Below are 23,913 nucleotides of genomic sequence, written 5' to 3' on the forward strand. Positions count from 1 at the left end.
GCATAATCTTGTTTAATTTAATAACAACTTAAACCACCTGTTTTTATCATCCAGTCTACAGCCCGGGTCAGCAACATTTTTAAATGTTCTGGTTAATCAGTGTGCCATGACAACATTAAGATTAACATAAAATGTAATGATTACAACATTAAAATTAAAATCACTAACGTAATTTTATATTCCATCCACATAGGCAATGTTTTTTTTAAAGGACATTGTAATTATGAGAGCGCCATACAGGAAGGCTGCCATCCGTATGTAAACATGCACCTCTGACATTACAACAAAAACTGCTCTTGAATACTTATTGCTTGTGCACCCCTGATTGCTGGTTGCAGGGATCACTCCAGTTATTCAATTCACCTTAAGTGAACATGAATGTATATAATGTACATTTTGATTTAAAATGACCTTGTTTGCAGCCTTTCTACTGCAAAATCTAAAAATACAGCACATCTGCAATAGGAATCTAGCGACAGAGTCCTTCGCTCTTATTGGCTCTGGTAACACCAAACCCTGTATTTTGTGAGTTAATTATGTTTGCAGACACACAACATATTTAAAGAACAACAACAAAATCTGAATCAACAATCATTTAGCAGTGAAAAAGTTAGAAACAACTGGCACTGAAAGAAATCTTTCAAATTGGAATTTGAGTGATCAGACAACAATGTCGCACCTGTGACAACAGCTTAGAATAATTTCTTTAGTTGGCTGGCTGTCTCGCAGGCTAAAATCTCATTTCCCCTGGAAGTGCATCGAAGCATGTGCAACACTAATCCAGCAAACGGGGAGTGTTTGTGTTGAATGTGTAATGGACAAAGTGATAGACGGAGAGATGAGGGAGAAAAGAGGGAGGATTTTCACGTGCATTTCTCTGATGTATACGTCTTAAAAGACAGTTTCCCGAAAGGTCAAGATGGATTAAATTAATGGTCCGTGTGACACACAGACGCACACACACATAAATAGATGGAATGCAGTGCTGTGCCGGTATTAATAATGAATAGATCATTACATTATTAAAGCACTTTGATTATTAATGCCAATGTGTGGATTGAGCAGAGCCCAGGAAGCTGTTGGTACGGCCCATCGCGGCCTTTACCAAGAACCTGCATGCGTTCTTCCAGGAATTATTCCGCGCTCATGTTAAAAACGGGCTCTTTTCCAACCATTGGCCAATAGATCTCCGTGTGTTTAAATGCAACCAGGCATTCGGTCAATTAGTCACGGACAAAGACATATTGCGCATCATGCTATGTTAACAAATTCTGAAACACGAACACACACTCAATCGGCCATGCACACACACACACACACACACACGTAACCTCTGTGAGATGTCTCCTGGCCAAATGAATCTCATGGAGCTGGGCAGGCTTGTGGTAGCAGCAGTTAATTCCACATCTGCATTCATGACAAAGGACAACATAGTTCGGTCATGTCGTGTGGGCAACAGCGCATGCTCAGTCTAGAAAGACGGCATCACGTTAGTGTTAGCTAGCTGTACTGGAGACATTCTTTACTGGCAATAAAACACGTACAAAACGAATAGTTAGTGTTAACTAATTTCCCAATTAGTTAACACTATATTGTCCACAGACATTCATAGACACGTTACCTATTAGTGAATCCTACGTTGCTCTGAGGATTAACCATAGTCCTTTGCGTCTATTATTCAGGTACACATTTACAACAACAAGGTGGCGTATTTTCCCCATTTAGCTTGTTTTAACTTGAACCTTTTCAACTATGTTACAGGCACACACACCAGCCTTTGGCTGTAGACTGCAGCCGGTGATCGGGGTAGTGCTGCTCTTTCTCTTCTACATCAGAAAATTGAAATGTCATTTGTCAAGGCAGTATAAAACAGTTGGTTGCATGCATGACACATGAAACATGCTGTGACTAATTTTCAGCCTGTAAATGTGGCCTTAAATTGACCTTCAATTGGGCCATCACACCACATCAGTGTAACGTATGGAGGGAGGTCTTACGTGGAATTACATTAACGGTGTGTGACAGTGGCTTCAGGTAGTTACGACAGTGCACCATGATGGGCGCGAGTTACTAATCATGAAGCACACATTTTTCTGCTGCTGCCGCTTTCAGGTTTGAAAAGGCAAGTTACTCGGTTGCGCTCGTCAGTCTCGATTATTCATTTATTTGAAGAGCTTAATATTTAATGAAAGTGCACGATGATTGGTCGACCACATCGGGCAATGCAGCACTGGCGAACGCCATTTGACAACAGACAACACGTACAAAAAATACGATAGCTTGTGACAACAACAAAATGGTGGAAAACAGACCAATGGACCAACAGTGAGTCCAGAAGTTAAGTCATATATCACATAACCAGTGAGCCAAATAGCACGTAGGAGCCACTCGCTAACCCAGTAGCACAAAGACTACTGAGCCAAAAAAGCTGTTTAAAATTAAAATTGTAACACGCACTTTAATGGCGGCTACTTGGCTTGTGGTCATATGATTGTGGCGTGTGACAAAGTAGATAATATATTTCTTATAGCATACAAAGAAAAGCTAAAAGAGCTTGTAGCAAACTTGGCTTTTGTCACTTCAGCACTCCTGTTGGTGGTACAAATGTAGACAGAAAAAAAGCCCTTGACAGTTACGTAGTTCTCGGGTGGGGGGTGGGGGGGGTGCGGGGGGGGGCTCCCCACTGGGCAGTTCCTCTGGGGGTGGATGGAGGGCCCTGCTCTATCTGCCCTTGTCTCTTCCACGTACACTCAGACACACTGAAGAAGACAAACACTCTGTCTTGTATGCCACTTGACGGCACTCACCTCCTGCTCAGATTAACAGTCTGCTGTGATTATCTCGCTCCGTCGTCACTCAGCCGAGCTGCTGCGTGCGGTGTGGGAAGGAAAAATAAGTGTGGGGAGCAGAAAAAGACAGAGAGACAAGAAAAAGAGCCCATCGTGCAGTGAGGGTGCAATGAGGGTGCAGGCGACTGTTGGATGTGGAGGTGGTTGCTAGAGCTAGAGGGCCACCTCCATAGCAGCTGTTACTCACATGGCTCAATCAACCCAATGCCAGTCAGTCTGCAGTCTTTATTATTTAGAACATTTAGAGCATGTTTTTATGTCTTGTGTTATTGGTGCTTTTTATTTATATTTATACAATATTTATGCCACAGTCCGTTCAATTCATGACCTTTATTTGTCCAGCTTTGTTGTCCTTGGCTGTTGTTTCTTATTCTGTGTAAGTGAAATTCCTTACGATTCATGATGATGGCACTTTTCTCACTGCAATAATGCATTAAAAAAAAGAAATTATATATATACACAGTATAACTGGAAATCACAATGAGTATTCAAACAATCTAGCTTTGCCCCTCCAGAGGGTAAGAGGACTCATGTGAGGGGAGAATCCAAGAAGTAGAGGCTGAGATATCCTGACCTTTAAGTCACTAATGTGATGAAAAAGAAAAGGAAATTGATATACATTTACAATAAAGCAACTGAGCAGTGTTTCTTTGTTCTCCCCGCTTGGTAATGAAATTGTAGTTACGAAGCCAAAACACAGATAACCCTGGTGACCCTCGAGCCACAGAAGACCTCATCCGACTGAACCGCCTTCATATTTTTCCTCCATTATTCCCTTTTTGTTCATTTTTCAGTCATTGTAAAAAATACCTGAGAGGTTTCTCGGAGCAGTTCACTTTTTGTCACGTCAACCACCTTAAGGCCTTCACACACGGGGCTCGACGGATAGACACTAACATGAGAAATGCTCTGCGAGGTAAATTGCTAATTGCCTAAGCTACTGTATTTTATATATATATATATATATATATATATATATATATATATATATATATATATATATATATATATTAATTGCCGCTCCATCTTCTTTCACTAATAGTGCTTTGACTGCCACTTCAACTTCTTTCAGTATTGCTATGATTAACTATTTCAAATGTTTAAATTGCCAATTATATCCGACAAGCACAGTTTTTTTCTTCAGAAATTTCTAATCACGTTTGATAATCACGTTCATGTTAGCCGTTTTCTGTTTGTGAAGTTAGTTCTGACATGTCGTTCCCATCAACGTAATTTTTTAATAATTTCTTTTGTTTTTTTCTGTCCTTCCTTTTCTGGCTCTAGCACACAGCTTTGATTGGCTTGATTGTTTCTCAACTGAGGAAACAAAAGCATAAATGTAGAGGCACCGAGCTAACAGGAGACATACTGTATATCGGTTTTCACAAGCATAATCTGGATTTTTAAAATCAGTGGAATACTTCTTTTAAGAGCTTTTAATACAGATATTGTACATTTTTTGACGTTCAGTAATACTAACTCTGCTAAAGGCTGTTTTGCGCAGTTAGTATATCTATATAAAAAAAAGTAATGTACAATTACCATTCAGTGCAACACCTTCTCCCTCCCATCTCTGTTGAAATGACTTTGCAGGTCCATCCCTTTGATCTTGGTCTGTCTTTGATGATCTGCCGCTCACACCGCCTGTGTGTTTAATTTACTTCTCTGACTCCCTCAGGCGGAGACAGCCAGTGAAAATACACTCTCTCTGATTTACCGCTTCAAAGACTTGAATGTGTCCGTGGGTCTTTCTGCATGCGCAGGTAAAGGTGACCTGATTGGCTCGGACTCCCTGACGAAGGAGCAGGTGATCAAGACCAACGCCAACGTCAAGGCCCTGACCTACTGCGACCTGCAGTACATCAGCCTCAAGGGCCTCCGCGAGGTCCTCCGGCTCTACCCCGAGTACGCCCAGAAATTCATCAGCGAGATTCAGCACGACCTCACCTACAATCTGCGAGAGGGCAACGGGGCGGATGTGAGTACGCTCGGTGTCAGTCATCTACCTCTGGTTCAAGACTTGGGGTTTTTATGTTTGCAAGTGCTTCTTAAAGACATTTTTCAATTGATCAGATCACACTGCCCCCTTGTGGCCATGGGTGTGCCAGTAGTGTCCGAAAGTGGGAATAAGAATGCAGAGGCAAGATTTTATTCTACAAATAATATACATTTAGGCTCATGTACATATCAAGCCAACGTCATCGAATATTGAGTATTGGGTAAGGAAAATTGGTAGTCTTCTCACTATCAGAACCTGAGTTTGGGGGACTGGGTCGACAGAAATGGTGCAGTAAAGGGTCGAAGAAAGGTCTGCAGGAGGCATTAGGCTGGTCCATAGATGGTGAACATGTATAAATGCAATGTGTACAATTACAGCAGGGTCAAACTTCTTCTAACGACATACGTTGGTTTTGTGAAATTGCAATTGTGTGATATGAGATGATAAAGTTCCTCGTATGAGAGCGGAATAACTTGGAATCAAGTGAGAAGGAAATGATGACGTAAAAAACATACCTGGCGAAAAGGATTTTCGTAAAAACGAGAAACTTGAGTAAATACTCTTGAGTCGTGGCTACGGCCCATCGGACCAGTCGCACCTCTCCGTGTGCGGCCTCCGGAAGTGCAAATCGAAAAATCAAGAATTGTAACGTGTAGCCTGAGAGACGCCTTCAGAGGGGTCTCTCAGGCAGAAGCTGTGCATGACCTCACCCGCCACTGCTGTACAATACACACACCGACTGATCAGTGCACGCATCACAATTTCACAAGCCAACCCTTAAAGTGCTTTTCTTCTTAACCACTGCCATCACACACACACACGCACACACGCACACACGCACGTACACACGTACACACACACACACACACACACACACACACACACACACACACAGCCCTGTGCCTCTGGCTGGTGCAGAGGGAGCATAACATAGGGACTAGAATAGCTCAGTGCTGCTGTTTGAAGCTGTCCTGTTGCTAAAAATAGTGCGGGGGGGGGAAGCACGGGCCGTCCATGAATAGCTGTGTCCCCCGCAGCTGCTGCTAAGATTGGATCCTGCTCGGTATAAATAGAGCAGCCAGCCGAGGAGAAGAGAAAGGTGGAGGAGGAGAGACACGAAGGTGGGGTGGGGGGGGGACTTTCTGTTCTACTTTTCTACGTTTCTTTTTTTCACTGCGGACCCGTGTGATTCTGTGAGCGTGGTGCAAAATGTGTGCACATGTATCAGCGTGTGTCTGTAGCGGTATCAAGAGGATGCACCATATATCTGATTTGGGTTGCAGATGCAGATACTGGTTATGTATACAGAACCAGTGGTTACAGCAGCCCAGGAGAGTGTGTATATATGTGTGTGTGCAGATGTACAGCACCTCCTTTCCAGGTAAACCGAGACTTAAAGAGGATCCAAAAGGATTAAATAGATTGTGTCATAGCAACAAAGAAGAGACGTGTTAGCCGGCGTAGACTTGATAAAAAAATGTAATACAAGAAAAGACTATAAACATGAAGGGGCAAGAAGTCGGAATTGAACAATTGATGTACCAAATCCATCCTCAAAGTGATCGTGCCCCCACACCCCGCTGATTCACTGGCTACAGATGCCCTGTCATGACCCCGGAGCCACTGGGGGAAACAATGTGATGTGCAAGAACAACCAGTCGACTGGGTGCACTGATCTGTGCTACAGGAAGAAAAAAAATAGATCTTGCATCAGAAACAAGAACGACGTAGTGCCACATGTGTACACACACACACACACACACGCACACACGCACACGCTGCACCAAAAACAGGGGGACACATTTGTGTCACACACAGTTTACATACATCCTCTGTCACATGCTGGGCCCGGCTGTCAGACGGCTGCATGACTCGATCACACATACATGATGCGAAATGCAAACTTCAGCACACCCACACACTCACACAGGCAGGCACACGCCATGTGTGAAGTGCACACTTATCACGCCCCCGCATCGCAGAGCGCTCCTCGGTTTTCCTCCAGAGCTGGGAGCTAAGATTAGAAACAAGAGAGCTAAAAATACATTACGGTGGTACAGAGGGAGTTGGGGGGGGGCGGCACTGGGGGGGGGGGGGGGGGGGGGGGGGGGGGGGGGGGGGGAGAGAGAGAGTGTGTGCTGAGCATGCAGAGGGAGAGGAGAAACTTAATTAAAAGGAGAGGAGGGAGAGAGGGGAAGTGGAGGGGCGTTGGCTTGTCTGCATGATGAGATGTGAAGTACATTCATTACTCACCGCACCAGTCATTCTAGGGCACGAGTGATGTTATTATTTTGAAACCGGTGGAGGAGAACGGCAATATGTATGTACTGTAATCCCTAAAGCTGTTGTTGTTTTGGATGCAATGAATTTGTCTTGATACATTCAGACCTCATAACCACATGTTTTTAGGCACAATGCACGTGCAGAAAGTCTCGTCCTCACTCTTTTATTGTTCTTTTATTGTATTATTGTATGAGCTACTATTGAGGGTCTGGCAATGTGGGGATTAAAAGACACTTTATTCTATATTAAACATTATAATCCTTGTAGCATGGAAGTGCATTAAACGTTTACAACATTATATAAAAACATACCTAAACGGTTATACATGAATTCAATTAAATATAAAACAAAAAATGTTTGTTAAAAATGACCAAAAAATAAAATGAACTTTTCTTTTTTGGGTGGCTTGTCGAACATATATTTGTGGGGTTGGGTTTAAGAGTTCTGACCTCAGGACAAGACGTTTCGGACATTTATTAACCTTAAGTGACACCAACTCACTCCAACATCCAGCCACAAAAAAAAAAAATATTTTTCCAGCTCTTTGACTTTTTTCAGTACTAAACTTTTGACTCCTCGTTCAGTCACAGACAAAAAAGTCCTGTTTTGTTTAGCTCGCCATTTCTGGAAGTTTCAGCAACCCAGCATCGACACTGAAGACGGCCTAAATTATTCAAATCATAAGCAGGGACGCTGATGGGGAGCAGGGACGAGTGTACCAGGGGTGTGTGCGTGTGCTTGTGAGTGTGCATGTGTGTGTGTGTGTGTGTGAGCATGCTCAAAGCAAAGTGATGAGGAACAAGTCAGAAGCAGCAGTCTGTATTAAATGTAGCATGACATGCTTCTTTTTGCAGTCTGGCAAAGACGGAGGCAAAACAATACAGTTTCGTACACGGGTCAAAGTCCTTCTAAGTAGTTGCTTCTCATCAGTCAGCATGCGTGCCCACTTTTATCTCATTTATTTCACTCTCCGTATGTCGGTAGACACACAAAAAACTAAACGGATTGCAGCACCAGAAAGTAATAACCATGAAATAATACTGATGATAAATATTAATAATAAAGGATAAAGCACAAAAACATGATACACAGCAAAGTGGAATGGAAACAAGGCAAGTTTGAAAAGTACTAAATAATACACCACCAGCACTTTGATCAAAAGTGAAAAATATCTTTTTTTATTGTTTTTTTTAGGCTTTAGAAATGCTTTAAAACCACCAAAACAAAGATCCACTCATACACCTAAGTTAGTATTAACATCTATCTGATACCACCTCGACAATAAATCTACAACTCAGAAACGAGGCTCAGAAAGTAAGTAATGTGATAATTACTGTCGTTGTATTTGTTGTGGAAGTCTCTGAGTGTGTTTGGAGTGGCTCAAACTCTTGTGTTTGACCGCCACCTGCTGGCGCAGTTGCGTCACTGCGCCGTGGCGTCACCAACACTGTGCCCTCCAATAACGGCCGGGTTAAACTCTCGTTTGACCCCGCAGGTGGACTGGGAGAGCAACGGCGGCCTGGTGAAGAAGCTGCCGTCCATCCGCGAGGACGAGGAGGGCGACGAGGAGCAGAACTCGGTGTCGCGCGCCCCACGCTCCCCGCTGCGCCTCGGCAGGGGGCTCAACTCGCCCCTGCGCTCCCCTCTCCTGACGCCGAGGCCGTTCCGCGGACCCTGCGAGCACTCCCGCCCCGCCACCCTGCAGATACCCGTGGTCAGCTTCTGCAGTGCACCGTCCGAGCTCAGTCCCAGGTAACACACACACACACACACACACACAGAAAGTATCCACGTGTGCACAGAGATTAATGACACCATGTCTGTTGTGCAGTCATTTGTGAGCAAAATCTGCTGATGGAGGGGTTTATTTTAGTGTGTGAATGAAATATATCTCTCTCTTTCTTTTATTCCCTTTTCTTCTGCATAGATTCGTAGACGGCATTGAAACGGAGAGCAACTCCACCTCCTCCCAGAAGTTTGAGTTCAGTCCCAGCATGTCACCCATTGCACCGGCCTCTCCATACCCAGGTAACACACACACACACACACACACACACACACACCTGAGTATAGGTAGTTTTTTTTTACTGGATTATTAAAGTTCATGTGTGTGTGCGTGCGTGTAGGGATTCGGGAGCACTCCGAGATCAAGCAGAGTGTATCCAAACTGACTGAGGAGGTGAGTGCTCCATGATGAATTTGAATTTTGAATGAAAGAAAGAAAAACATCTGAGCAACATGTGATGGTTTCTGACCTGTAGATGGGACAACAGCAACATGATCAATTAAATTGGTAGTGATAAGTCGGACTCACTTAAAGTTTAGCACTAGTGTTTGCATCCTTGTGCAAAGCTCCAATAATCCATCACAGTATTTAGGAATTAAAAAATCATTGGAAGCCGATCAGCAGGACAGTCGATCATCCCTTTGCATGTTTTGTAGCAAATCAGATGCAAATTGCATTATATTACATTATCAAAATAGATTTCAAGGGATTGCGCTGCTATAGCAGAGCTCTTAGTTCCATGTTAATATTTAATTTGTGTATGCAGCTTGTCCTCTATAGTCACAGTACATGGTGTGTCTGTGAACATTACGTATGCAAGTGTGTATCAGATTATGTTTTACGCAAATAAGGATTTACTTTGTCAGATATTGTTGTAAGCTTATTATCCATTATCCTCCTGTACAACATGAAACATGAAAAAACATCTGCATGGACTGACCTTCATTTGGTTATTTGGTGTGTGTGTGTGTGTGTGTCTCTCTCTCAAACAGATGAACAGTCTCTCTAAACAAGTCTCCACGCTCAGTCAGGAGCTGCAGGAAATGACTCGCCTGCTCAAGCCCCTCCTCCAAACAACCCCGCAGCCAATCCTGATGACCATCATGCCAAATTTAACCCCGCCCCCTAGCAGTGCTAGCCAGCTGTCAACGAGTGCCTGTCTCGTGTTGCCGCCCGCCGCCACACCGTGTTCCCTCCATAGACCTGACACCCATTCCCTGTTGGACCGCGGAGACACGGAGGGTGTGGATCTGCCAGGCTGCCTTCTCCCGACTCCTCATTCACCAAAAAGGCCTCATTCACCTTCTTCGGCGTCGCCACAGCTCCCGTCCAAGCCCCCGGGGGCCACTGTCGAGGGCCCCACTCACCCTGACCTTCCCTCCCCTGAGGAAGGTCTTCCTGAAGGTGTCCTCCGAAGCCTCCACGTCTCCTCCAGTAACGGGATATATCTGCAGGACCAGCCTCCCCTGGCGTCTCCCACCCCTTCACCCTCTCTCTCCTTCTCCATATCCCTCTGCTCCTCGCCGTCCCTCTCCCCCTGCAAAGGCCCCCACCCGTCCCGACCTGGCAGCCATGCCAGCAGGGGCCTTCTCCCTCCCCCTCCCTCCCAGGACACCCCTCCTCCTCCGTCGTCCTCCCACTGCTCAGCTCCCCCATCGCTCGCTTCCTCCCCCGGAGACCGCCAGCTGAGACCTTCCCCTTCCATCCCTCTCGCATCCCCCCCAACCGTCCCCCTCCATCCCTCCACCGTCTCCCTGCCCTTGTCTCTGGACTTTGTTAGTGCGAGGAGAAGGCAGCGGGATACCCAGACTGCACCTTGGTGTAACTCGCAGCTGCGCCGCGGCGAGGACCGACCCGCCCTTTGTCCCCAGGAGCTGGAGATGCACGAGTGGGGCCGACAGGTGGAGGAGGAGGGGAAGTCCTCCACGGAGCACATCAGCTTCATCGACGAAGAGGAGCCAGCGTTATGAACGGGTTAAAACTGTGAGACGGCAAAAAAACGAGTAGCAGAAAAATGAAAGCGACGGAAACAACGTAGATCAGATCAGCGAGAGGCGGGCGGCTGGAGGAAGACAGACGGCAGGAAGTGATTCATCGGGCAGGAAGTGCTGAAAGGACAGACAGGTGAACAGAAACACGGCCTGGGAGGCCGAGACACGATGCTACCTGTCAGGAAATCGGTGTGAAGAAGTACTTTTCGACACTGAACCACCACAGAACTACAACAGCACAAATTGTCTTACAGTATCAACACTTCAGTAGCGTCAGTCGACCCCTGCAGCTACTGGGACACATAGAACCAGTTTATAACCGGTTCCATTGATCTCTGCAGCCTCATTTAGCTCTTATGTTGCTTTTTTTTATTTAATTTTTTAAACCCCACGTATGGATGTCTTTCCCTGTTCAAAGGGCAGATACAAACACACACATATCGCAGCGGGGAAACGCGTCTTCACCCAAGATAGCTTCGGGACTGGGAATGTAAACTCTTCATTCAGTCCCAGTCACCTCACCAGTTTGCTTTGGGATTTATTTTTGGATATTTAAAATCTTCCTCTGGAGGAAAACACTCTTTGTCAGAGTCAAAGACACACGGACACGGCCATCAATTATGTCCCAACCCCCCAACCACACAAAACAAGGTTGTAATTGTTTTTTTTAACTTTCTTGATTTTCTTTCCCTGCAAAAGAAGTGCTTCTATTTAAGAGTAGACCTAAAAAGCCTGAGCTAGCTGTTGCATTGTGTGCCAAAGACATAAAAGCAAGATTTATGAAAAAAGTGTAAGGGGTGGGGAACCACGAATATCATAAACAGCACCCAACTATAACTGTTTATCACCAACGTGACTGTTTACAACCAGATTGTTCAGCCAACTCCCGCATCACTCCTGAGCTTTAGCCATCCAGCCATTCGTGCCTTCTCCACACAGAGTTCCCTAAAGTCCTTCACCTGTTCATCACAGGCAGCATCTGGATACAAATTTACATTGAAAGCCATCAGCGTCACCGACAGAGAACACGTGCAGTTTTACACCTAAAATGTAATTTATTTATTCAGGCTGTGAATTATTTTATTCTTTATTTTTCTGTTCGTCGACGATAGCGATGAGTTATTGCGTGTCTGCGACACTTAACAGAAACGGGGAAGAAGTTTAAACCATCTTAACCATATGTCACCTTCCCAATTATTATGTAGCGCACACACACACACACACTTAGCATCATCTCCAACCCCTTTGCCAACCGCTTAATGTTGGTACGACTCAACAGCCTACACCTAAAACTACAATACCCAGGCTGCATCGCTAGAGGTCTCTGGACTTCTCTCCATGTTTCTTTTTATTTTGCGTTTGTGAGGTGTTTTGTGCACCACATGATACTTGTAATATAGACAGTCAGATTTCTTGTTTCTATTTTCTGTAACGGGGGGGGGGGCAAGGGAGGGACGACCTGGACTCTTTAACACACAGAACTCACATTGATGTCTCGAGTTCTGGATCCTGTGTATGTGTGTGTGTGTGGGGGGGGGAGATCTTGGTTACACAAAAGGGTTTTAAATGCATGTCGCAGCTTTTTTTGCATGAGGAATGTGCCTGCTTTTGAGCTGTGGAGGGCAGAGGGGACAAACTGCCTGCCCTGGAGGAGGCTATTGGGTTTCAGATGTTTTATTAAAGACTGCTGTTACATTTAAAAAAAACTCTTACCAGGATTACATACTGTACAACAATAAAGAAGTGTTGTTTTGTAAGAGTCCTGCGTTACTTTCTGGATCCACAAGCCTCAAGGAGCATCACCTTTATACCAAACTAAATACCAGGGATGTATTAAAAACCATGAAAGACCTTTACCAAAAAGAAGAAAAATATATGATATTTGCAGAACTGTTAAAGAGTCTTCTAACCTTCTGGACGTCAACAATATTACTGCAACAAGAAAAAGCTGAAGATTACCCATCCTTTCCCCTTTTTGTAAAACGCAACGAAAATATGAATGCATTCAGTTATAAAATATATAATATCATTAATAATTTAATTTAAAAATGTTAGTTGACATTATATAAATTAAGTAAAGCCATTATTTCCAGCTACAGTCTTTGTTTGGATTAATAAAAAGTGAAACTATAAATATTTGTTGTCCTTGAGCAAACTACAAATATGTGTATCCAGATTGTTCGATTTTTTTTTTTTTTTTTTTTAAAGCCTTTGGGTTTTTTCCAACATCTGCATTTTATTTTATTTATTTTTAGATAAACTGATAATTACCTCTGACTAAAACTGGGGCTCGATAACAATGAGCTGCAGTACAAACACAATGTGTATGCTTAAAAGACCAGAGGTAAAAAAAGTCGCTTGGAAAAAAGGCTCCTTGTCTTAGTTTTGCTCAGCTCCCGAATGTCTATTAGATTATAATTGTGTTATTTGACCCCATAGACACTCAACAATTGAGCCAAGATAGCTTCACACACCGAATACGTTAAACAAAAAAGTCTGTCCTATGATATCTTCTTTCTCTGGTGTTTTCTGACTTCTCCATCTCTGAACGTTCTCTTGGAACAATGTGGAGAGAGAAAAACGATTGTAGACGTTGACGCTCAGAACTAAACCCATAAAGCAACCCCACAGTCCTCCCAACTAATTCAGACTGTTTCTAAAAGGTGAAACTAAATTGAAACACTCTCTCTCTCTCTCACACACACCACTTTTAACTACAAGTACCCTCTGAGGGAGAAATAAGACGCAACACAGAAGAAATCCTTCTTCAGGTCTGCATATATTTTCAATGGTAACATTCATTCTATCAGTGTCAGTAGGGTTTGAAATGTCAGGGAACAACTCTAGAAGCATCCTGATGGGAGAGGAAATCATACGATGGGGGGGAAAGACCGTAGCGCTGGATTCTGCTGCTGTGGACGAACTTAGTGCTTCACCCTCCAGGGGCCAGTCTCAAATAGTTCTTCCTTTATTCCTGCCATCTACTCTGTCCTCGCTCGCTTCCTCCAAACACATCGGAGAATAGAAACCCAGGAGCTTTTCCTTTATCCCTTTTGACAAACACAAACACACACTGAGGGGGTGGGAGGGGGGGGTAGACATAGAGTCTTATATTCAGTTGAGATGTGAGGATACATGCATCCTCTTATCTCTGGTGTTGTGTGTACTCATGCCTGTTAAATAGTAACTAGGCGGGTCAGAGTTAGCACTCTGGAACTACATTTCCCATTGGGATTATAAGGATGTTGGACAGAAGTGACGGGCAGAACCACAACTGTGAGAGGAGAAGAAAAAAATAAAATCAGGGGAAATACATTTCTTTTCCTTATTCACCTCTAGAGACCGTGTTACATACTTGAAATCAGACTGCAGTGGACTCGCCCTGCTGTGCCGAGAATCATGGTTCAGAGAGAATGAATGAAAACGAAGAGAGGGTCAGGGGAAAATAAAAATCCAAAAATATATATTTTATGTTTATATTTATATATATTTATATATTTACGAGGTATGTATCCACAAAAAAAAAGAAAGAAGAAAACCACCAAAAATGTCAAAATAGGCAGTCTGTCTTTTTCCAAATGTGTCCTTGTTTGCACCGCCTTAAAAAGGAAACATTAGTAGTATTAATTAAAAATAAAACCGGGAAGCTTTGCTGTCCAATCGTCCAGCTCGTGTCAAACCTCGTAGTCCGCTTCTCTGAGACCAGAATCTCCACTATCGGGAGTCCAGACGCACCAAGGTGGTGCTGGTTTCAGGCTGCCTCACTCCAACAAAAAGGAAAAACTAAAATTTGCAAATCACAAAGTCCCAAAAGGAAATAATTTCTTTAAATCACTTCATTGATGGAAAAAAACACGAGAACCCCTCCTAACCGTTGATTTCCCAACAACCACGGTCTCAGTCTCCATGATGAGGTTCTGAGGGAGCTCAACTGTTGACGTGGTATTAGAAGGTGGGTTGGGTGGGTAGGTGGGTGGGTAGGGAGAGGAGGGGCAGGTGAAAGGATGCCAGCCACAAGTCCAAAAGTCCAAAGTAGGAGTCTTTGTGCAACAACACAAGCCTCTAGGTTAAACCAAACCAGAAACAGAAGAACCAATGGCAGGTGTCCCCTCCCAGCGATTATTAGTTAGGCTGGAATCCCTCCGCTCTGTAGTCACGCTAGGTACTGCTGCATCGCCGTCTTCGCCCTGAGAGAGAGAGAGAGAGAGAGAGAGAGAGAGAGAGAGAGAGAGAATATCAGTCCAACCTGCTGAGCTGGTGTCCATTGAGAATGTGGGTTTTATGATTCGCTATCCTGGCCCACCTGTCACAGAGGTTGGGGTCAGAGGCCTGGGTGAGTTTGTGCAGGATGTCCACAAAGCCCATCTCCCTCAGCTTGTCCTGGCGTTCCTGAGAACCTGAGAACACACGATGAAGCGGAATTCAATCATACGAATCAATCAAAAACTCCTTTTCCCAAAATATGTGAATAAATTAAATGTAAAAAAAAGGAATGAATGGCTTTTGTCATTTCTTTAAGCAATTCAGTGCATCATCATCTAAGTGTTTTGTAGACAACAGACTTCACTTTGCGACGAAAAAGAAGTTGAAATTTGTGTAACTTTGACCGGAGCTGTGCTGACCTTTGTGGGCACAATCGCTGTTGACCACTGCTTGAACTGAAAGATGGGACGAAAAACGGATTACTTGTGTTCCTGAATCTCCAGAACTGTACAATGACAACTTGGCCTCATACCGAGACCAGACAGGTGAAATATAAGCATGCAGCAACCAGGTTAGTATTGAATCTTTGAAACATAGTGAGCAACATCAGCGTCAGTGGCTTCAGTTAGTGCGGCACCACTCGAAAGGCCCGGAGTGGAGAAACACTGCACTGAGCAAAGCAGAACTTGCAGCACAAAACATCGTGAACAACAACAACATTTCACCGGAAAAGACACAAAACATCAGCTTTCTCCACATCCCTCTGAACTGTCTTTGCGGGGTGGCGTGTCACTTACCGTCCTCCTCATTCCAGATTAGATTTGAGATGCAGAAGGTGGCAGCGAGCTGCAGTTTCACATTCGAATGCCCCTGCGGGAACAGCAGAAGTCAGAACAATTGGACAAAAGTAAGAGGGGGAAAAAAAAACTGATTCAAAGCACAAGTCACAAGAGCTCAGGAAGAAGTCGAGAGCTTGTGTTTATGCTCGAGCCTCCGCAGATGCACGGAGCCGTTTGTTGCATTATCGTTTGAAATGCCAGAGGGCGTAACAACTAGATGACCTGTGAGTGGTACGACACACTGCACGATCTACATGCAACAACACCACCGCCACACCATCTGATCACAAGGGTGAGCTTCAGTAGAGGTCTTGTAGTACCATGTAGTATTTGATTTTCTGGAGCACGTCCTCATTGGTCATAATGAGTTCCTTGGCTGTGTTGCCGTCGGCGATATTGGCTAGGATGCACAGCGTCTGATGGATATAGAACAAAAGAGCATCACATCAGTGCTGTTCTGTGAACATTTTGATGAGAAACTAAAAAACTCTAAATTAAGTGCTTAATAAGTGCTTCCAGCTCCACAAACGCCACTTGACAGGCCGAACCGGAAAGAAGACTCAAAAGCCGCTCTGCCATGTGGCTTTTCCCATGAATTCTGTATGAACACCAATTTGTGAGCGTGGCGCAGAAGGGAGGGCCTCACCTGCTCCTTGACCTCTATACTGTGCTCCGCTTCCAGGATGAGCGTCACCGCCTGCATGATCTGCTTCCCATGAGAACTCATGATCTGGTCGATGTGCTGCCAGTCGAAGGGTGCAACAAAAACAACAAAATCAGAGTCTATGCCCATTCAGCACATACATGCAAGCATATTACTATTTATAGAGTAGGTAAGAAAGTATGGAGCATTCTAGGTAGTCAGAATTGCAAAATAAGCATGCTGGCTTGCGTGCTGCCAAATGTGACGGGATGCAGTTTGACATCCTGGTATTTTTGGCATACTGCATTTTACATATTGGGACATACTAAATCTGTTTCTGGCATAATAAACGTGATGGTGGTACGGGGGGGAACATCTGCTCAATGACCAAACTGTATGGACACAAGTAATTTAAATGCGTTATCGTGTGTGTGCGTGTGTGTGTATGTGTGTGTGTGTATGTGTGTATGTGTGTTTGTGTGTGAGTGTGTGTGTGTGTGTGTGTGTGTGTGTGTCTCTCTCTCTCTCACTGGGCGTGTGGACAGCAGATTGCGCAGCAAACCGAGGGTCTTCATCAGCACATTGGTGTCGGGGTCTGATAGCAGGCGGAACAACTGTTCTGTACCCAAACCCCGAACGATCTCCACCTTCACCTTTTGATCCGCCTGGAACGCCATGTTCTGAACACACAAAGGTTAAATGGAACTGCTTTTTTGTATCTCGCTTTACTTTAAAAACACAACACAGATGTTTTGCAGTGCAGAGAGAAAATGATGGAAATCTATATTTCTTTACATCCAGTCCTAAAAAACACAGATATTAATCCACGTTTGAGGATTTTGATTGGTTGTAAGAAGCCAAGAAGTGTAAAAAAAAAATAAGAAAATCCTCTTCTTACCATCAGAGCCCAGATCCCATTGACCCTTAGTGCAGGACTGTCGCTCTGGGTCAGACTGCATAGTAACTCAATCACCCCTGACTCCAGGATGGGCTGCGGGTCAACACAAACAATTGGTCTCAGTAATAAAGTAACGCAGTCTGTTCTCTTGACATGTGCGCGAGTGCGAGAGCACGTACCTCTTTGCTGGGTGAAAACTCCAGTAGTAGATTGCATAGTGTAGAGGAGGCCATGACCAGGACTTCATCCGGGGCGTTCTGCAACAGCTGCGTACAACGGCAACACGACATCCCATCAGTATATACACAAATATAGTTTATTCCCCTATAAAAGACGTTTTTTGCTGAATGCCACTCCGCTGACCTTCATGAGGGGCTTCCACACTGCATGATCGTGGAAGCTCGTCCTCAGCTGCTGCACCGACCGCGAAAGACTGTGAAGACACCTGAGCAAAAGTACAAATATGAACAACCACAGACACTTTCAATAGAAGGTTAAAAACACATTTTGTTCCTAAATAAGCCAAAAGAGGAATGCTTAAGGGTTTGTGTACATTATTAAGACAGATCACTGAAAATATATACAAATTAAATAGTAATACTGCCTGTTATTCATTTAGAGGAGAGACATTTTTATATTTTAAAGAACTGCCGTATCACAAATGTTACATTCTTGGTACGGAGATTAGAGAGAGTTTAATAATATAGGTACAGGTGGATCGTACCTTACGGCGGCTAAACGGACTTTAATGCTGGATTCTGATAGGCCACTGACTATCCGGTCCATCATGTTCTCCGTCTCTGTGATCTGAAGACAGGACAAAGGAGAGAATAGATTAGAATATAAATAAATAGAACTGCGCATAATTATATTATGCAAACAAAAAGGCAAAAGCTGACCTTTTTGCGAATGTCCTCGTCGTTGGAGCCCAGTGAGGCGTACAGTTTGAAAGCAGCTTGTCTCAACTCGTGTGCGTGCTTCAGGTCATGATCCAGCTGCGGACGACAGAGCAGAAAGTAAACTGGCGCATAATACCAACAAGTGGCACATCTGTTTGATAGAAGAAAAAAGGACGATATCTTTCCAGTTGATAATGTCAAACTTTTTTTTTTTAAAGTCATAATTAGAATAACTTATTAGTTTCTGGGGAGCAAAATCTACAAATGACTACATTCAGACACACTAGGCATTAAAGGGGTCATAGCTGATTTGCATAGCCAGACTGCCCAAAGTCTGGAATTCTGAGCAAAATAATCTAATCTGATAAAGAAATCACATTTAATTGTTGGCCATACTAGCTGTATGTCTTTTAGGGATTTAAGGGTTGCTGATGACTTTCCCACCAACCTGAGCGGACTGTAAACGTTATATCTGCTGAACATCAGCAGTATTGTTAGCAGTGAGCTCAACGTAGACTCCTAGTCTTGTTAGTCGAAGCACAAGCACCCACTTTTAAACGCCAGCCCCTCTCCACCTGGCTAGTCACAGGACAAGGGGCTGCTCAGGCCCACTGACCCACCCTCTTGATGTCCGTGATTGCGGACACAGAGCTGGGGTATTTGAAGTAGTCGGCCAGCATGGCCACCAGGTGGTCGGTGGTGCTAGCAATCCTCTGCAGCTCCACGTCGGGCTCCATCAGGTAGGCCAGCGTCTCCGCACCCTCCACCCTTTCCTCGAGCAAATGCTCTTTACTGCACATCCGCACGAGGCATGGCAGGGTCTGAGTGGAAAACGGGAAGTCACGATTAATAAAGAGGTGCCACGGTTTATTATAATAAATAGCAGAGGCCTCGTAAAAAGCCTGACCTTTAGGACTATGCAGCGGTCGTCTGTCCTGATGGCACCCGCTCGACACATGTACGTTAGACTGGGACAGAAGGGGAGGACGTCACACTCAAAGAAGAAGTACAGGGGGAAATGTACTCATATATTCATATCGATTGAAGCAGTTTTATCTGACTCACCATTTGGCTGCGGTTAGTTGCATTTCAATGGGTTGATCCCTTTGCATCATTCTGACAAATACCTGAGAGAGCAGCTCACCATCCACCAGCACTGTGGCAACACAAACATAGAAACACTGGGGTTGAAAAGTGAAGAGCGCAGAAGAGAGAGAAAAGGGGAAAGATAAGAAAAAAGGGGACGGAGAAGAAGAAAGAGAAAGGGAAGAGAGACTCACCATTCACCAGTGTCATGGAGACCTGAGTGTTCTCGTAGGCAAGGACTGAGAAACACTTTAACGCCTGCATCCGGACCTGGAGAGGCATGAGGTTGGAGGGAGACAATGATAGACACAGTTAACCGAGTGTGAACGGTCGTATCATTGAATCAGGTAAATACTCACTCACTGAGAGACAGCCGTATACCTTATAAGAGGGGGAGGTAAGTAGAGGGGCAATGTTCTGGATGGCGCCGTGGTTGAAAAGAACCGTCTGGTGCTCTGGGGTCTGGAGACAACAAACGGCCAATCAACAGTGAATCCTGGTCTTACTACAAGCACGATGGACTCCGCTGTGTTTTGTGTGTTGTGTGTGTGTGAATAAATACCAACAAATACCTTACAACAGTGGGAGAAGATCTGTGTGATGTACTCCTGCGTTCTCTGTGAGCGGCTCAGTAGAGACATTAGATGAGGAATCACAGTGGGGTCCTAAAAACACGTCACCAAATAGGATGGATATAGTTAGAACTAGCCTCCTTCCCATACAATTAGAGGACCACTGAGCTAATAATATCTGTGTACAGCGACAGAACATATACTTGTAAAGTATGTGTATATAGCAGGCAGGACATGGACCAGACAACCTACAGTATAGAGCAGCTGCACAGGAGTGACAGGACTGATGAAGACCGTTCTGAGACATCGAAGACAAGCTTCGATGAAGATCAGGTCCGGACACAGAAGACCTGCGAGCGCAAAACACAAGACGTTGGATATACATCTGTCTCACCAAAGATGTTGTCCTCTGCAGTAAGGATGTTAGTGAGTGAGTGAGACCCCAACCTTGAAGAAGGGCAGGGATGATGTGACAGTCCACCAGGGACTTGATGTTGTTCTCGGTGCCCATGGCCAGGCTGCCCAGCACCACAGCACACTCGGTCCGTAGCTCCGCACTGGACGAGCTCTGCTGGAGCAGGTAAAGTAACCTGCAACCAAATGGACAAGCGCACACCGCAGCAAGTTCATTGCGCATGTATCACCAACATCATGTCTGTGTCTTGAGTGTAGTTGAACGTGGTAAAAGTAGGAAGAAAGCTAAAGTGGGAAGGAGCGGAAGTGGAAAGGTGTGCAGGGACGTACCGCGGCACCGCTCCGAGGACAATAAGATTGGCTTTCTGCTTGTTGTTTCCTATGACGGCATTCTTCATGTCACTGTGAAGTCGGACATAAAACACAGATGAGGATCATTCTTGGCGAGCAAGACAAATTTGCCCTCAATAGCAAAAGTTTTCAGATTCGATAACATTTTAGATCACGCCATATTTCTTCCCAATTTACAGAGTCATTTTGTTGTACATGTATTGTGTTCATGTGTACAAGGTATGTAGTTATGGAATAAAGGGGGTTACAATCTGGGAACCTAAACATTAGTGCTGCGGATCAGCAGAGGTCATGAAAGAAGGTATAAAGACAGCAGGTAGACAGGTCAGCCAGGCAGACATTTCCAAATTGGAACAGTGAAGGTTTCAAGCAGATGTGCCACATATTGTTGTTGGACAAAGAATGCGCCAGTTCATTTGCATGCACTCTCTTTTCTTTGTTTTCCATGCAGTGTTTCTTCTGCTCTGCAAGCAGCCCCAGATGATATCATATAGCAGGTGAGTGAGGCTAATGGAAAAGTACAGCTGTAGAAGGCAGTCGAGTCGGTCAGGTGCTCGGCTAGTGGAGCGCTACAAGCCGTAACCAGAGCTAGTCCCTTCAGAAGTTAAAAATAATGATCGAGACAGAGAGCGATATGACTCACTCAACATTTCAGCACAGAAACTTAAGAGAAAAAATATATCAGCTAAAGCCAAAGGCTGTGTTGAAATACACTGGCTTAATAACAGTAGAATGATATCAGTAGAACACACACACACACACACACACATTAATACATGCAGCTGGACTTACATGACTCCCTGCAGCACTTTCTGTGGGTCGGGGTCAAACAGTCGGTCAACATAATGGCGACTAGTGGCAGTGACTTCCTGCATGAGCACACATATAACAGAAACATTAGTGACAAAATGCACAAACAAATGTTCAAGCTATCTCACATTCTCTCTCTGAGAAACACACAGTACAGATTTTTTTGGGATTTTTTTTAAACGTACTTAATGGCCCTTCATACATTTTAAGATCAATTTAACAACACATTGAAGTTGAAAAGCTGAGAGAAAGTGCCCGTCGCACTATATGTCTAAATATTCTGGAACAATAGCAAGCATTAAAAGAACTGTTTTTTAAAACTAACAGCAATTAAACAATGTTAAGTCTTTCATTTTAGATCATTTAACCAAGATTAAAAGCCTTGATAAACCCACAGTCATACACACTAGTGACACATACAGCAGCATGATCCATGGCAGGGTCCTTTAAAAGGTTGTTATATAGGGCACCCAGTGGCTACATGTGACACCAGAAAACTGTGTTTATATCATTGACAGCTTTAACCAGAACGTTCCACATGAAACCAGTGAAGCAAACCTCACCCAGCCAACAACACACTGCTGCTGTATTATGCTTTTGGTGACTGCACACTGCTGACAAGGTGTTCAGCACAATATATACACACATTTGATTTACTGACTATTCTCTAATTCACTAAATATTTAGACTGACAATGAGATGTTTTGTTTCCTTTTAATGTAGATAGGTGCAATTCTGCATAAATACACATAACATTAGAGTAAGATAAAATATCTTATTTAGGCCTAATGTCAATCCAAATTAATTAATTTAATAAGTAAACATTTGCAAAGAGTTGTTGGCATTCCAATGTTTATTCATTATATCTGATCAATATAATGATATTAAAAATATCATTATTAAACAAGTGTAGTATCCCTACCAGTGAGTTGCTGTATGGGGGCGTTTCACTGTCATAGCATGCTCGTTTAAGCTACATATTTTACGTTCAATTCCGCCAAATTACACCTGACCGTCATTGTCACCTGCAAGAATAATTTGCAATACCATAATAAAGTTAATTGCAAGAATGTGGCTGCTGGCAGAGCTAATTTTACGCAGCAGAAACCTCCTCAAGAAGTAGACAATCAGTGAGTTGCGTTAGCTTTGCTAGCTTAACCGTATGCTAGTGATTAGCCACGTTACTTGGTGCACATAACGACAGCTGGCTCAAAGACGTTACGTTTGCTGTTGTAAACAGCGAGCTGCAATTGATGCGGGCAAATAAATTCGTCTGGTTAGAATAAAACAAGCAAAGTCCCCCAACGGACGTGTTTTGGGAGTGATAGCACTCTCACTTTTAGATAAGCTAAGCTATCTAGCTAGCTAGCTTAGCTCCAAGCGACACTGACAGGTAGCTTCGTTCGTTCGATTTGGTTCCCGTCACACGCCGACGGGGCGACCGGACACGTCAGTAGCGTGTTCAGACCGTCCCCGCCTCGCGCGGGCGAGGACAGGGTGACAAAATCTCACGTTCCCAACAACAGCAACGTCAAACGGACTGACCGTGTTGGAAAGCCCTCAATTTAGCTTGCAGGCTAACAGAAGACATAAACCCCTCATAGTTTGACAGCTCGGAGCTTATTCATTAAAAAAAAAAAAAAAAACAATCGCAAGAATCGAGCTTCGCACTTTTGGAGATCGCATCATTGTGGGTTCAATCAACGCTATTTGAAAGTACGAGAGTGACACTCACAGACAGCACACTGATGCGGAGAGGGGCCTCCAACAAGCACGCCATCTCTCTTCCCCCCCTGATCGAGCGCCCCAATCGGCGCAGCACTTTGCAGACACTCCGCCCCCCCCAGAGCAGCTGCGAGCGGCTTTTTAAAAAAAAAAGAAAAAGGTAACTACAGTCAGAATCACGCCCGCTCCTCGCTGGAGTCAAAATAAAATAAAAAAACCTCTTGTGGGGCTCAGTTGCAAACACTCGCAGCCGATATGCAACAAAAAACAACAACAACGCCGCTAACTTGGCGAGCTGTCTGTCAGACACTGGATTTGTCAATGAGGTAAATTGTGTTTATAAATGTGACGTAGATGATATCTCATTGAGTTAGATTCGATAAAATAACATCACCCATTTGAAACATGTAATATATATATATATATACACAATAAATAATAACCACAGACTGTATACAATATATGAATGTAACTATATGCATACTAAACATTAAGTATATATCGAAAAAAGGCGTTCCATTTTTCTGTGTTGAATCTGCGGCCACAATTTGAAAGTAGTTTTTCC

The 23,913-nt window shown here is 44.1% G+C and overlaps 2 protein-coding genes across 2 annotated transcripts in view; one reads left to right on the plus strand and one right to left on the minus strand.

Moving 5' to 3' along the window:
• Window positions 1–10,932, plus strand: part of kcnh3 (potassium voltage-gated channel, subfamily H (eag-related), member 3) — a 105,794-nt gene extending 94,862 nt beyond the window's left edge. The window contains exons 11-15 of the mRNA XM_034561467.1: window positions 4,613–4,827; window positions 8,627–8,883; window positions 9,059–9,159; window positions 9,258–9,310; window positions 9,910–10,932. Of these exons, the coding sequence (XP_034417358.1) occupies window positions 4,613–4,827; window positions 8,627–8,883; window positions 9,059–9,159; window positions 9,258–9,310; window positions 9,910–10,887 (1,604 nt within the window). The 3' untranslated portion in view covers window positions 10,888–10,932. The remainder of the gene's footprint in view (window positions 1–4,612; window positions 4,828–8,626; window positions 8,884–9,058; window positions 9,160–9,257; window positions 9,311–9,909) is intronic.
• Window positions 10,933–12,578: 1,646 nt separating this feature from the next.
• On the minus strand, window positions 12,579–23,662 carry armc8 (armadillo repeat containing 8). Its single transcript, XM_034562055.1, has 23 exons — window positions 23,359–23,662; window positions 21,606–21,682; window positions 20,793–20,864; window positions 20,496–20,638; window positions 20,301–20,398; window positions 20,049–20,141; window positions 19,858–19,938; window positions 19,671–19,746; window positions 19,456–19,546; window positions 19,298–19,358; window positions 19,011–19,211; window positions 18,391–18,486; window positions 18,216–18,298; window positions 17,855–17,936; window positions 17,671–17,757; window positions 17,492–17,584; window positions 17,124–17,273; window positions 16,597–16,692; window positions 16,271–16,366; window positions 15,909–15,981; window positions 15,531–15,566; window positions 15,212–15,305; window positions 12,579–15,095 (listed from the first exon to the last, which is right to left on the minus strand). The coding sequence occupies exons 1-23, from the start codon at window positions 23,401–23,403 to the stop codon at window positions 15,062–15,064; spliced, it is 2,058 nt and encodes a 685-aa protein (XP_034417946.1). The 5' UTR covers window positions 23,404–23,662; the 3' UTR covers window positions 12,579–15,061.
• Window positions 23,663–23,913: the final 251 nt, after the last annotated feature.

This window comes from Cyclopterus lumpus, chromosome 21 (genome assembly GCF_009769545.1).
Source record: "Cyclopterus lumpus isolate fCycLum1 chromosome 21, fCycLum1.pri, whole genome shotgun sequence".
Lineage (NCBI taxonomy): Eukaryota > Metazoa > Chordata > Actinopteri > Perciformes > Cyclopteridae > Cyclopterus > Cyclopterus lumpus.